Source organism: Epinephelus fuscoguttatus, linkage group LG18, assembly GCF_011397635.1.
Source record: "Epinephelus fuscoguttatus linkage group LG18, E.fuscoguttatus.final_Chr_v1".
NCBI classification, from domain to species: Eukaryota; Metazoa; Chordata; class Actinopteri; order Perciformes; family Serranidae; genus Epinephelus; species Epinephelus fuscoguttatus.
The window spans coordinates 19,462,522-19,475,501 of record NC_064769.1 but is presented as its reverse complement, the minus strand read 5'-3'; the positions used below and the strand labels follow the sequence as shown (position 1 = coordinate 19,475,501).

Below are 12,980 nucleotides of genomic sequence, written 5' to 3'. Positions count from 1 at the left end.
TGCTTTTGATAAGAGGAGCAAAATTACTTATCAGCAGAGTGATACATGGACATGACATTGCTGGAAGCGTTCCTTTGATGCCATGTTATGTTGGAGAAAAACAATCTCCTGTGTTATCAAATGTGCAAGAGTTGCAGAACATGACTTCCTTTCCTTGTCTTATTGCAGACCTACATTGGGACTCTCTTGGTGTCGGTCAACCCATATAAAGAGTTAGACATCTACAGCAAGAAGCAAATGGATACGTACATGGGTGTGAACTTCTTTGAGCTGCCACCCCATATGTAAGATTGTTTTTTATTCTTTATTTATTCATACTGTGTATTTGCACACAGTAGAGTGGATGGATTGCCATGGAAATTTGTATAGACATTCATGTTCCCCAGGGGATATATCCTACTGACTTTGGTGATTCCCTGATTTTTCCTCTAGCACCACCATGATGATGACATGCTTGGTTTTAAGTGAAATGTTTAAATAGATTGCCATAAAATCCAATGCGCTGGAGCGAAAGCCCTGTTGTCCAACAGCTCGTTATCACGAAAACATACATCCACTGTTTCAAAAAAGCACACTCTCCTAAAGAGATCATTGGACGTTCCCAGGTACCAATGTTTTTTCCTGCTAAGGCCATCCCTAACCATTCCTACAGTGAGATTGGTTAGGGTAAAAATAACAGGGTAGGCCAATCAGAAGCAGGGTAGGGCAGGTGATACCTTCTTTATAGTGGGAAAAACTGTGGCAGGGTTGACTCTTTACAGGCCATGAATCTGCCAACCACAGGGAGAATGGGTATTTTTCGGAGCAATGGGCCTTCAGAGCAATGGGCATTTGTTTTTGGGATGACGGGCCGTCGGAAGAATGGGCTTTTAATCCAATGGTATATTTTTTGTAATATTGTGGATTCAGAATAATGGGCTGTCAGGACAATAGCATGGCACCAACTCACAATGAATTTCATAAATAAAAAAACAGACATCTTGCATACCTGTCTTGGAGGCAGAGGGCAAATTCAAATCCCGCAAATCTCTCCATTTGTTCAATGAGCAGCCGAGGTCGTCTTGTGTTTTTTTGCCTGTGCTCTGTCACTGTTCCTTTCAGCTTTTTAAATTATTTGGTCAATTCTTTTCTTTTCTCTTTGTTGATTCTGCCAAAATATCAGCCATAACCACAAAATAACTTAAAAAATAAAATCCTCTAATGGAAAATCTCCTCCAGTTTCATTGTAACTGGCTGATGTACTTATTCACTGCAAAACTTTGTCTGAGAAAATTTAAACATAGGCTCCTCTAGTCTGTGTGACGTAAATTGTGTCATCTGATTTTGCGGGGAATTACACTTCGGGACAGGCAGACAGACTATACAGAAATAGCAAATCTTCTCACTTATGCTGTTGTTTGCTCATGTAGGTCATTCAGATGCATCAGTATTAAATTGGGACTGTTTCATAAACAGCTGAAAATCCCTGTAACTGCTTTAAAAGCAAAACCTGCACAACTAATGACATTCCTGTTCCGATCAGCCTCAGCTGTACTTGTGTTTAGTGCTAACTAGCAAACTAATATTTGACCATGATAAACATTTTACCAGCTGAAAATCAGCGTAGTTATTGTGAGTTCATTAGCGTGCTCACAACAGCATTCAGCTAAAGGTACCCCTGTATCCAAGTCTAGCCTCACAGAGCCAGTAGTGCAGCTGTAGGCTTTTACTCTTGTTATACGTATATTAAAACTTTTAATCGAATGAAGCATTATCACATTAGAAGGAAAAAAGGGAAGGATGTCAACATGACAAGAGTTTATGAATTATAAATGCAGGGCATCGTGGTGGGCGAGGGGTCAAGGTACCATCCATGAACCACAGCAACAGGGGACTTGTGTTGAAGGTCGTGCGCCATCTCTCTCCCCCCTCATTTCCTTTCATCTATCCGCTGTCAGCTAGCCATCTGATAACAGCACAACAACGATATGAAGCTTTTATTTTTAAGTCTTGGTGTAAAGGAAGAGAGGATGTCATTACACAGGAATTTTCAAAACTATATTGTGGTTAAGGCAGATTGTATGTCTATGTTGGGACTGATTTTTTTAAGGGGGATGACTTTGACCTGTTACTGTACTTTCAGTTACGCCCTGGCAGACAACGTCTTCCGCACCATGCAGTCTGAGTTCAACAACCACTTCATCCTGATCTCAGGGGAGAGTGGAGCCGGCAAGACCGAGGCCTCCAAGAAAATCCTGCAATTCTACGCTGTCAGCTGTCCAAGTACCAAACTCCTGAACAACATCCGGGACAGGCTGCTTCTCTCCAACCCGGTGCTTGAGGTCAGTGACATGGATGTTTGTCCCAATGTTTCTGTCATGTTAAACCATTTTTAGAGTAAAACATGATCTTAAAATGAGGCATTTTTTGTTTTATATCATCCAGGCTTTCGGAAATGCCAAAACCCTGAAGAATGATAACTCAAGCCGCTTTGGGAAATACATGGACATCCAATTTGACCACCAGGTGGACTGAAATGTGCAAATTACAATGTCAAGATAATACAACACAGCAATGTGATGATCAAAACAGTCACACGAAGCACTGAGTAGGGTTTAAAGATTACCTCTCTCCCTCAGGGTGGTGCAGTTGGTGGTCACATCCTGAGTTACCTGCTGGAGAAGTCCCGTGTGGTCCACCAGAACCATGGAGAGAGAAACTTCCATATCTTCTATCAGCTGGTGGAGGGGGGAGAGGAGGAACTGCTGCGCTGGCTTGGCCTGGAGAGGAACAGCCAGCACTACAGTTACCTGGTGCAGGTCAGTGGAAAAAGAAACACAAACACTTCATTTATCTGGTGACTGCTGCAACAAAGACCTATTGACTCAGAGTTTTTATTCTTTGTCTCCTCCAGGGTGATTGTGCCAAAGTTAGCTCTATCAATGATAAAACTGACTGGAGGACGGTGCGGAAAGCTCTCTCTGTCATAGAGTTTGGTGAGAGTGATATTGAGGTGAGATGTTACAGTTAATCTTTATTTAAACTTTGCATGATACATTTCACTGCTGATTCAAGTGAAGTGTTTCTCTTTGGGTGTAAATGCAGCACCTGTTTGGAATAATTGCCAGTGTGCTCCATCTGGGAAACATCAAGTTTGAAGCAGATGCTCGAGGATACGCCTCTCTCAACAACAACCAGGAGATGCACTGGGTGTCAAAGGTGAGCCCCAAACAAACTGCACATACATCTGTCTCCATGCAACATTATGATGGAGACCAGGAAGAGATTTGGTGCTACATGTTGTTTTTGCTTTGTATTTGCTGTGCAGTTGCTGGGGATTCCTTCTCAGGTGCTACAACAGGGCTTAACCCACAGGAAGATTGAAGCCAAAACAGAGGAGGTAAGGTGACTTGAATTGTTTAATTTTAAAGCTGTAGGTCCAGTGTGTAGGATTGAGTGCCATCTCCTGTTGAGGTTGCAGAACTTAAACTTCTCCTGTACATCAAACATGTAGCAGAAGTACAGTGGCCGACGTGAAAACACAAATCGCCCTATCTAGAGCCAGTATTTTGTTGGTCCATTCGGTAAAACTGTAGAACACTACCCTAAAACACATAAACGTTATAAATGAAGCTTCGAACTATTTAGAAGAGCCCTATTTAATTTAAAGTATAAAATATGTTTAACATGTTTGCAGTATTTATTTGTAATCGTCTACATTACTCTGATGTTAAAGGTGTTCAGTCCCTTCTCTGCGGACCATGCAGTTTATGCCAGGGATGCCCTCGCCAAAGCCATCTACGGCCGCACTTTCAACTGGCTGGTCAACAAGATTAATGAATCTTTAGTTAACAAGGTGAGGAAAGTAAAGCAATCTACTCTTTCTAATCCTGCTAACCCAGGCCTGTCTCATAAAAATCACGGGATAGGGGAGAAAATTGGGGTAATGAGTTTTTAGCAGGCCTGGGGCAGCCATTTGATTGGTTGTGAGTGTGAAAACACCCAATTTCAGAAACAGCACATCTGGCTAATTTTTCTTTGGGCTGATTTTTTTTTTTCCAAACAATGTAATTTTATTGGTTTAAAGTAACACTAACATATGAGGTTGAGGCCTGGCTTCACAATAGCAGATTATCTCATATCTGTGTGAATCATCTGCAGGATTCCTCCAGGAAAACAGTGATTGGTCTGCTGGACATCTATGGTTTCGAGGTTTTCAATGTGAACAGGTGAGATGGTGCACAGATGCGCTGATTCAGAGTGACATGAATAATCTGATACTGACAGTGCCTATGATTTATTTTAGCTTTGAGCAGTTTTGCATCAACTACTGCAACGAGAAGCTGCAGCAGCTTTTCATCCAGCTGACCCTCAAGTCAGAGCAGGAGGAGTACGAGATGGAGGGGATTGAGGTAATAACGCTATTAATCCTTATGTTTTGTATTCGGTTGTGGCTCACAGTGCTACTAATGTGTAAAAATAAACTTACATACAATAAAATAACGTTCCCAGCCACTGATGCTTTTCTGTGTGTTTATGCACAGTGGGAACCAGTGCCATTTTTCAACAACAAGATAATCTGTGATCTTGTGGAGGAGAAACACAGAGGAATCATCTCTTTATTGGTAAAAAGATATAATCCAACAGAAAGACAAGAGTACACTAACCCATAAACTGGAACATGGCTGAAATATTGATGCTTGTCCTCTCACATAGGACGAGGAGTGTTTACGTCCTGGTGAGGCCACAGATCTCACCTTCCTGGAGAAGATGGAGGAAAAGATTAGCGGTCACCCTCATTTTGTCACGTGAGCTCCACACTGTTGCTTTACAGAAAGTGCACTTTGTCTACACAAGGGTTACAGCGATATACTGGTTTCAAGGTATCATGATATAAAAGTTGACGGTTATTATACCATGTACATTTGCTTATCTATGATGTTAAAAAAAATGCAATGCATTATTTTCAACAGGGAGACTTTTTACTCACGCTTCCTTTAACAAAATGTTTAAAATTTTCAATTATAGTAATAAAATGGTTGCTCAACCAAAAATAACCCTTCACTTTTCATTCCTTTATGGCTTATTCTGATTGATATAAATTCTATCATACCATGATACTGCACTATTTTCAGAGATGGTTATCATACCGTAAAAATCTCATACCGTTGCAACTCAAGTCTGCACATGGTCAGACCAGCACATTGCATGACCACTAACATTATAATACCCAACACTATCTTCCATTTCCTGCAGACATAAACTTGCAGACCAAAAGACGAGGAAAACACTGGACAGAGGAGACTTCCGCCTCTTGCACTACGCTGGGGAGGTTACATACTGTGTTGTTGGTAAGGGATGAAATACTTCTGTATTTTGAATTATGTCTTTTTCTATTATGAAAGCATTAAACGAGCCTATGTAACACTAGCCCATTGCTAAAAAATAGTATAATAATAATAATGTTTATTTATATAGCATTTACCAAATCGAGCAAGTGCTTTACAACAAAGGCATTAAACACATTATCAAAAATACAGTTAATGTTTGGCTAACCTGGCAGGCATGAGTAAAAAAAAAGTTATAAATGTGACAACAATGGATGTTTTAAAACCATAAACAAATCACAAGGGAAAATATCAAAACAGGGGCGGCATGGTGGTATGGTGGTTAGCACTCTCGCCTCACAGTTCGATCCCGGGTGTGGGAGCCCTTCTGTGCGGAGTTTGCATGTTCTCCCCGTGTCAGCGTGGGTTCTCTCCGGGCACTCCGGCTTCCTCCAACAGTCCAAACACATGCAGACTGGGGACTAGGTTAATTGGTAACTCTAAATTGTCTGGTGTGTGAATGTGAGCGTGAATGGTTGTTTGTCTCTATGTGTCAGCCCTGCGATAGTCTGGCGACCTGTCCAGGGTGTACCCTGCCTCTCGCCCGATGTCAGCTGGGATAGGCTCCAGCCCCCCCGCGACCCTCAAGAGGATGAAGCGGTTAGAAGATGAATGAATGAATGAAATATCAAAACAATGTGTATAACACCCACACAAGCAGAGAAGATTCAGGAATTTAGCAAACTGACTCAAAGGTGTCAGTTACAAACCAATATCCATATAAAGTTACAATATAACATTGATATAATAATAATAATTGTATTTTCATATAGTGTTGTTTTGTCAGTATTGACTCATTTCAATAACAATATGCCTGGAAATAACAATATTTGATTCACTAGTAACATTTATGAAGATTTATAATGAATAAAATTGATTTTTTTTTTTAACTAAACAGATGCTTCAGAATACTCTTATAAGATATGTGGTGTAAATACATGGAATTTTTCATACAAAACATTTGTAACACAAGGGATGGAGAAATATGCGGATAACTGACAGCAGGCGGCATGAACACCAGTTGCTATGGTAACGTTACCTTAGCTTGAGATCGGTAAGCTAGCATGTTACAACAAAGTGCTGTACTCGATAAAATTACCTTTTTAAGACCAGTTAAAATACAAAACAACATCAGACTATCTTTTTGACACATAGAAAGTAAGACTTACACAGCTATTTAGCGGTTGTATCACCATTAACAGGCGCACTCCTGTGGACTCACCTCTCCTCAGCCTCTCCGGCTAACAGTTAGCATAACTGGAGGCCATGTAGCTAACAGGGTCAAAGTTCATATGACCAAAATAAAATTAACGAGATAAAATCCCCACAAAACACGTAGAGACCATAGACTGTAGGCTATATAAAGAGAGACAAATATATACATGCAAAATAATGTGCATACATAAAATAGGGATTTTTGAGAAAATATATCTTTTTACTATATTCATTTTAATGTTTATGAATTCAGCAGTGGTGGAGAAAGTATTCAGGTCCTTTACTTAAGTAAAAGTACTAATAGCACACTGAGAACATACACTGTTACTAGTAAAAGTCTTGCATTGAAAATGTTACATAAGTAAATGTGTGTAAGTACTGTACATTCAGGAAAATGTATTTAAGTATTAATGTTGAAAAAATTAAATCAATATTATACATCAAAAATAATTAAAAAGAAAACAGCAAGTCTTCATATTTAAGGTGGTACTATGAAATGTTTTTGCATGAAAAATAATTAAAACAATTATCAAAATATTTCTGTCAGTGAATTAATCAATCAGTCAATCGACTGATTGTTTGAGCTGCATTTGTGTATTTTCATATAGTTTGTGTGCTAAAATTTTAGCTTGTATAATTTAAGTTTCTCTTTGTTTTTCATTTTTTGTTCCAGGATTCTTGGACAAAAACAATGATCTCTTGTATCGAAATGGAAAAGAGGTAATTTAATCTAATTTTTTAAATATGAAACCAGACAGGTTGAAATCAAAGGTGTTTGATTCTTCATTACACAATACTTGTTCTTAGTCTACTGTACTGTACTGCTACCATAACACACCAACATAGAGCTTAAAATATATAAATATAAAAGTAGAGGAGCATAACTTTATATTACATTATTATTAAGGCATATGTTGTATGTCTGACATGTTGGGTGCTTATACAGTGTTTTTATTGTCCATAAGGTCATGCGGCAGTCCAAGAATGCTATCATCAAACACTGTTTTCCTTCTACTGAACCAGACAGCAAAAGGAGACCTGAAACGGTCAGAGACAATTCAGATAATGATTTAATCATTTACAAAATTTCTATAAACAGAGCATTGACACTTGTGTACCCACCATCTTTCTGTGACTCCGCAGGTGGTGACTCAGTTTAAGAGCAGCCTGGTAGGCTTGACTGAGATCCTAATGTCCAAAGAGCCCTGGTATGTCCGCTGCATTAAACCCAATGAAGCCAAGCAGCCAGGTGTGTCCTGAAAATCCTCCATTTGTAAGAGGACCTTAGAGTCCAGGCTGAGCTAATACTTTTTACTGTATGCTCAGCCAACAGTGAGCCAGCACATTAAGTTAGACCAGACAGGGTTGACCCCTCAGCTCTTTAGATGACCTTTGGCGTCCCCTGCAGGGCGCTTTGATGATGTGTTGGTGAGACATCAGGTGAAGTACCTGGGGCTGATGGAGCATCTGAGGGTCAGGCGTGCCGGGTTTGCTTACCGACGCAAATATGAGATCTTTCTCCAGAGGTAGCTATGACCGCACTGTCACTATTGTTTTCTGTCAAAATGCACATGAAGCAATTCTTCTGGTCGCAGAAGACATTTGGCATGTTTTGATTTTTGTCTGCTGCTGTTGGTATCAACTATAAAGCTGCGTGTGACTGAGTGGTCTCCCTCTATGCTCAGGTATAAGCCTCTGTGCCCAGACACCTGGCCCAACTGGAAAGGTTCAGCAGCAGAAGGTGTGCGGTGCCTGATCAAACACCTGGGCTACAAATCTGATGAGTACAAGATGGGCAGGTAGGCAGATGTTAACACATGGGTGCCACAGACTGGCTCACCTGAAAGCGGTACCAGAACTTCTTACTGTCTCTTTCCCTCAAGGACGAAAATTTTCATCCGGCACCCTAGAACTCTGTTTGCAACAGAAGATGCATTTCAGGACTGCAAACATAAGCTAGGTGAGACTGTGTTTGTACATTTACTTGTAATACTACATTTAGCATCAAAACACTACTGGGGGTGAAACTGTGGCTGTCATCGTTGCAGCAACAAGGATTCAGGCCAAGTACAAAGGCTACAGAGTCAAAGGAGACTACAGGAAACAGAGAGAGGCTGGTGAGTGTATAAATGTCCACGGATTTGTTTATAAGTACAAACTTAATGCTTTTCCTTGATTAAATGTCGGTGAATGGCTGACATGACGAGCATTGCAAAGGGACAGCTCACCCCAGAATTCAAAATACATATTTTTCCTCTTACCTGTAGTGCTATTTATCAATCTAGATTGTTTCAGGGTGAGTTGCAGAGTGCTGGAGATATCGGCTGTAGAGATGTCTGCCTTCTCTTGAATTGAAAAAATATATTTTAAAACCTTAATAGCGATATCTCTTTCCAGAAGCCATGACCAGGACAGACCTTTTTGCGAGCAGTTTCATGTAGGAACTATTTTCTTTCTACCAAACTACATCTGCAAAGCTTATCACGGCTCAGAAGGAAGCGTGCATCTACTCATGGACGAGAGGCGCAATATGTTAACCTAAATGGTGTCCTCCTTGGATGAGCTGTAACGTTAGCTAACTCAACTGGTCCTAGGTACACCATCAGTAGATGCACGCTTCCTTCTGCACAGTGATATGGTTGACGATGTAGTTCAGTAGAGAGAAAATAGTTCCTACATGAAACTGCTCACAACAAGGTCTGTGGATTACCGCTCTTGAGTAATTGGGTCATGATTTCTGGAAAGAGACATTGCTGTTGAGTTTTTCAGATTTATTTTCTGACGCTTTGAGTGCCACAACCTGAGTCCTATCAAGCTCTGTAATACTGGCAAGAAGGCAGACATCTCTACAGCTGATATCTCCAACACTTGGCAACTCGCACCAAAACATTCTAGATTGATGAACAGCCTTACAGGTAAGGCGAAAAACATGTATTTTGTCTTACCTAAATAGCCACTAAGATTGAGACCTGCTGGAGAGGTCTGCTGGCCAGAAAGGAGCGTGAAAAGAGAGCATGGGCTGTCAAGGTCATCAAGAAGTAAGTTCACACAAAGAATTCTATTTGATGGTATAATGCTTAGTATCTAAGTATATGTTGTGAGGTTACCTGTCTGTTGATTTGTTCTAGGTTCATTAAAGGCTTCATGACCAGAAATCAGCCAGCCTCCCTTGACAACAGTGAGTACCTGGCGTACGTGAGGCAGAACTACCTCACACGGCTAAAGGACAACCTTCCCAAAACGGTCATTGAAAAAGACTCTTGGCTTACCCCTCCGCCTATAATGCAGGAGGTGGGTGATGCATTTTGTTCAACTGTTTCTTTGTATAAGGGTGCACGCATGACGATGCAGGTTGGCGCTTTTAATAGCTGAACCCTGTAAAGGTGTCAAACTGTATTTTTCTAGGTTTCCCAGCTGCTGAAGAAGCTGTACATTCGCAACATGGTACGGAAGTATGTTCGAGGGATCACTCCACAAAGGAAAGCACAGGTACAATCCACCCTCTGTCACACATAGTGTTAAAAGCGTGAGCGTAAGAACCACAGTACATGCACTTACAACATTTTACATATAAAACAATAACTTTATTTTTGGAAATAAATTTGTGGGCAACATTTGAGTCCCAAACAGACTGACTGTATAGCATCTTAACTTAACTTTCTTCCTGTTTTCATACTGTTTACCTGCTTCCAGCTTCTGTTAAAGGCACAGACGAGCTCCATGTTCAAAGGAAAGAAAGAAAACTACCCCTTCAGTGTGTGCAGGCCGTTCGTGGACACCAGGATAGGTAAGACTGCAGATTTATTTTATTTTCATGGAGCGTACTTATGAGAATATAGTATTAACTTTGTGATTTTGTGTGCACAAGTACAGTATACTTGCAATTTGACCAAACAGAATATATTATAATAGCCTGTAGAGACCATTGATACCAGCAGCACTGTACATTATGCAGGTTTCAGTATCTCCGGCAGTTTATTTGTGAAATCCTCTCTCATGGATTCTCAGTAGTTTCTGTCATTGTTTTAAGGTGCAGAGGACATCAACATCAAAGTGCTTCAGATGATTCGATATGAGCACATCAAGGTAAACTAACATTGGAGTTTACTTGGCATCTTTATCCGTCTTCATCCACTCTAAAGATGTGAATGCTTCCCTCCCACAGTACAGTGTGCCAGTGGTGAAGTACGACAGGAACGGGTTCAGGCCTCGTCTCCGGCAGCTCATCTTCACCCAGGAAGCTGCCTACCTGGTTGAGGAGGCCAAGATCAAGCAGCGGATAGATTACATCTCTCTGAAAGGTGTCGTGTGAGACAAAATAGGCATCGTTATCTGAAGGGAGAGCTACACAACTTACTGTTGCATACACATGTGTGATTAAGGGTTTAAAGGTAACTCTCTTTTTTTGTTTGTTTTTTAAGGTGTGTCAGTCAGCAACCTGAGTGACAACTTCTTGATCCTTCATGTTACATGTGATGACATCAAACAAAAGGTATACCCATCAACAGAATGGCATCTATAAATATCTAATGACTTGGAAAAGTACCAATATTTCTCTTTTTAAATGTCAAAACCACTTGTGCCGCATTCTTATCCAATCTGCAAAGCCAATACAGACATTCCTTAGACTGAAACCATTCAATTAAAGGGACAGTTCACTCCAGAATCAAAACTACATGTGTTGCCTTTTAATTTGTTGTGCTATTTATCAATTAAGATAGTTTTGGTGTGAGCTGTTGAATGTAGGAGATATCTGTTGTAGAGATTATTGCACTCAATTGATTCAATATATGGAAATATATTACAATAATGTAAGCAAGGTGATATATTGCAACTTTTAAAATCTAATTTGGGCAAAACTGTCATTGCTAATGGTGCATCCCTCATGACTCTGTCTGTTTCATAGGCCTGTGTTCCTTGTGTTTATGCAAGCAATATGGAGTGGAAGAGTCAAATGGCTGAAACTAGATTACAACACTAAAGGATCTGCTGTCGAGGCTTTAAACACAACACAGAACTAACCACTGCCACAAGTCTTTGTATGTAAACTATTAATTAAAATCTGAATATGGTATTTTTCAGAGCCAATACAGTATCATAAAACATAATACTGTAATACTCAAGTGTATTAATATTTTTTTTACACTCCCAGTGTCCCATTTACATCACGAGCATGTGACTCTCGTCCATGAGTAGATGCCCACTTCCTTCTGCATGGTGATTCAGTTGTTGGTTGGTTGGAAAGAGACATTCCTGTTGTGTATTTTAAAGGTATTTTTTCGGCTCTTTGCTTGCACCACAAGCAGAGTGCCATCTAGTTCCATTATGTTCAAGAGAAGGCAGATATCTCTACAGTCGATATCTCCAATACTCTGCAACTCACACCAAAACACACAAACAACAATCAGACAGTATGGAGCACAATGCCCAGTTTAGTTTGAGCTGTCCTAGGGTGATGCTGACCCCAGAGTATATCAGAAACAATACTTAATGAATTGTTTCTTCCAGGTTTAGGGATCATAAATACATCATGTCCTAACAGTTGAAGGACTGATGCCATTGTTTCTCCTAGGGGGATCTGGTTCTGCAGTGTGACTACCTGTTTGAGGCCCTGACCAAGCTGAGTCTTATTGCCAACAAGCAGAACTCCATCAAAGTGGTCCAGGGCAGGTACAGTATCCGGAATTTATGTATTGATATTATTTTGAAAGCTAAGAAATGGTAAAATGGTAAAAATGATAGCAGTGATAAATTTAGTGTGAAATTGTTTTTCCCACCTGCAGTGTACGATTTGACATCCAGCCTGGCAGAGAAGGCTTTGTGGACTTCAAGAGTGGTCAGGAGTCTATGGTCTACAGGGCAAAGAATGGCCATTTGATGGTGGTGAGTTCATCAAAGGATCATGCTATGACATGTAAAATTATAATTTGTATAAACAACTGATCAACTGTTTACTTCCCTCTTTAGGAATCTACGAGAAGCAGGTCCAGATGATGCTTCCAGAGATCTGGGATGATGTTGCTGCAGATTCTAGCAACAGCCGTGTTTGTTCTGTAATCCTGCTCCATGGTTGTTGCCAATTGTGTTGTATGTCAGCTGATTTTTAATTTTTGCATCTTTACAACAATGTTATCAATGTATCCGATAATGACAATGACACACTGCCAATATCTTAGTTGAAGACAGTAGACAACAAGCTAAGAGTAGAGCCTCGCCAGAATATGAGTTGGTCTGCTTGTTCCTAATGTCTGGAGATTAAATCATCTGATCCCAGCTCAGAGTCATGGAAATCAACTGCCCTTAATGACCAGAGGCACTTGTAATCTTTTTTTGTATTAAATGTATCTGAAATCCTGTTTAGAATAGACAAAAATATATGTGTGCAGCCATGAATGTTTG

General features: G+C 40.2%; 1 protein-coding gene across 1 annotated transcript in view; it reads left to right on the top strand.

Moving 5' to 3' along the window:
* Window positions 1-12,980, top strand: part of myo1hb (myosin IHb) — a 20,902-nt gene extending 7,922 nt beyond the window's left edge. The window contains exons 3-32 of the mRNA XM_049603902.1: window positions 169-284; window positions 2,123-2,321; window positions 2,425-2,505; window positions 2,619-2,798; window positions 2,894-2,992; window positions 3,085-3,198; window positions 3,308-3,379; window positions 3,716-3,835; window positions 4,141-4,208; window positions 4,286-4,391; window positions 4,524-4,604; window positions 4,696-4,787; window positions 5,236-5,330; window positions 7,255-7,301; window positions 7,547-7,627; window positions 7,725-7,830; window positions 7,990-8,107; window positions 8,267-8,380; window positions 8,465-8,541; window positions 8,630-8,698; window positions 9,535-9,619; window positions 9,710-9,872; window positions 9,987-10,070; window positions 10,275-10,368; window positions 10,612-10,667; window positions 10,747-10,882; window positions 11,003-11,073; window positions 12,154-12,251; window positions 12,365-12,464; window positions 12,549-12,980. Of these exons, the coding sequence (XP_049459859.1) occupies window positions 169-284; window positions 2,123-2,321; window positions 2,425-2,505; window positions 2,619-2,798; window positions 2,894-2,992; window positions 3,085-3,198; window positions 3,308-3,379; window positions 3,716-3,835; window positions 4,141-4,208; window positions 4,286-4,391; window positions 4,524-4,604; window positions 4,696-4,787; window positions 5,236-5,330; window positions 7,255-7,301; window positions 7,547-7,627; window positions 7,725-7,830; window positions 7,990-8,107; window positions 8,267-8,380; window positions 8,465-8,541; window positions 8,630-8,698; window positions 9,535-9,619; window positions 9,710-9,872; window positions 9,987-10,070; window positions 10,275-10,368; window positions 10,612-10,667; window positions 10,747-10,882; window positions 11,003-11,073; window positions 12,154-12,251; window positions 12,365-12,464; window positions 12,549-12,575 (2,949 nt within the window). The 3' untranslated portion in view covers window positions 12,576-12,980. The remainder of the gene's footprint in view (window positions 1-168; window positions 285-2,122; window positions 2,322-2,424; window positions 2,506-2,618; window positions 2,799-2,893; window positions 2,993-3,084; window positions 3,199-3,307; window positions 3,380-3,715; window positions 3,836-4,140; window positions 4,209-4,285; window positions 4,392-4,523; window positions 4,605-4,695; window positions 4,788-5,235; window positions 5,331-7,254; window positions 7,302-7,546; window positions 7,628-7,724; window positions 7,831-7,989; window positions 8,108-8,266; window positions 8,381-8,464; window positions 8,542-8,629; window positions 8,699-9,534; window positions 9,620-9,709; window positions 9,873-9,986; window positions 10,071-10,274; window positions 10,369-10,611; window positions 10,668-10,746; window positions 10,883-11,002; window positions 11,074-12,153; window positions 12,252-12,364; window positions 12,465-12,548) is intronic.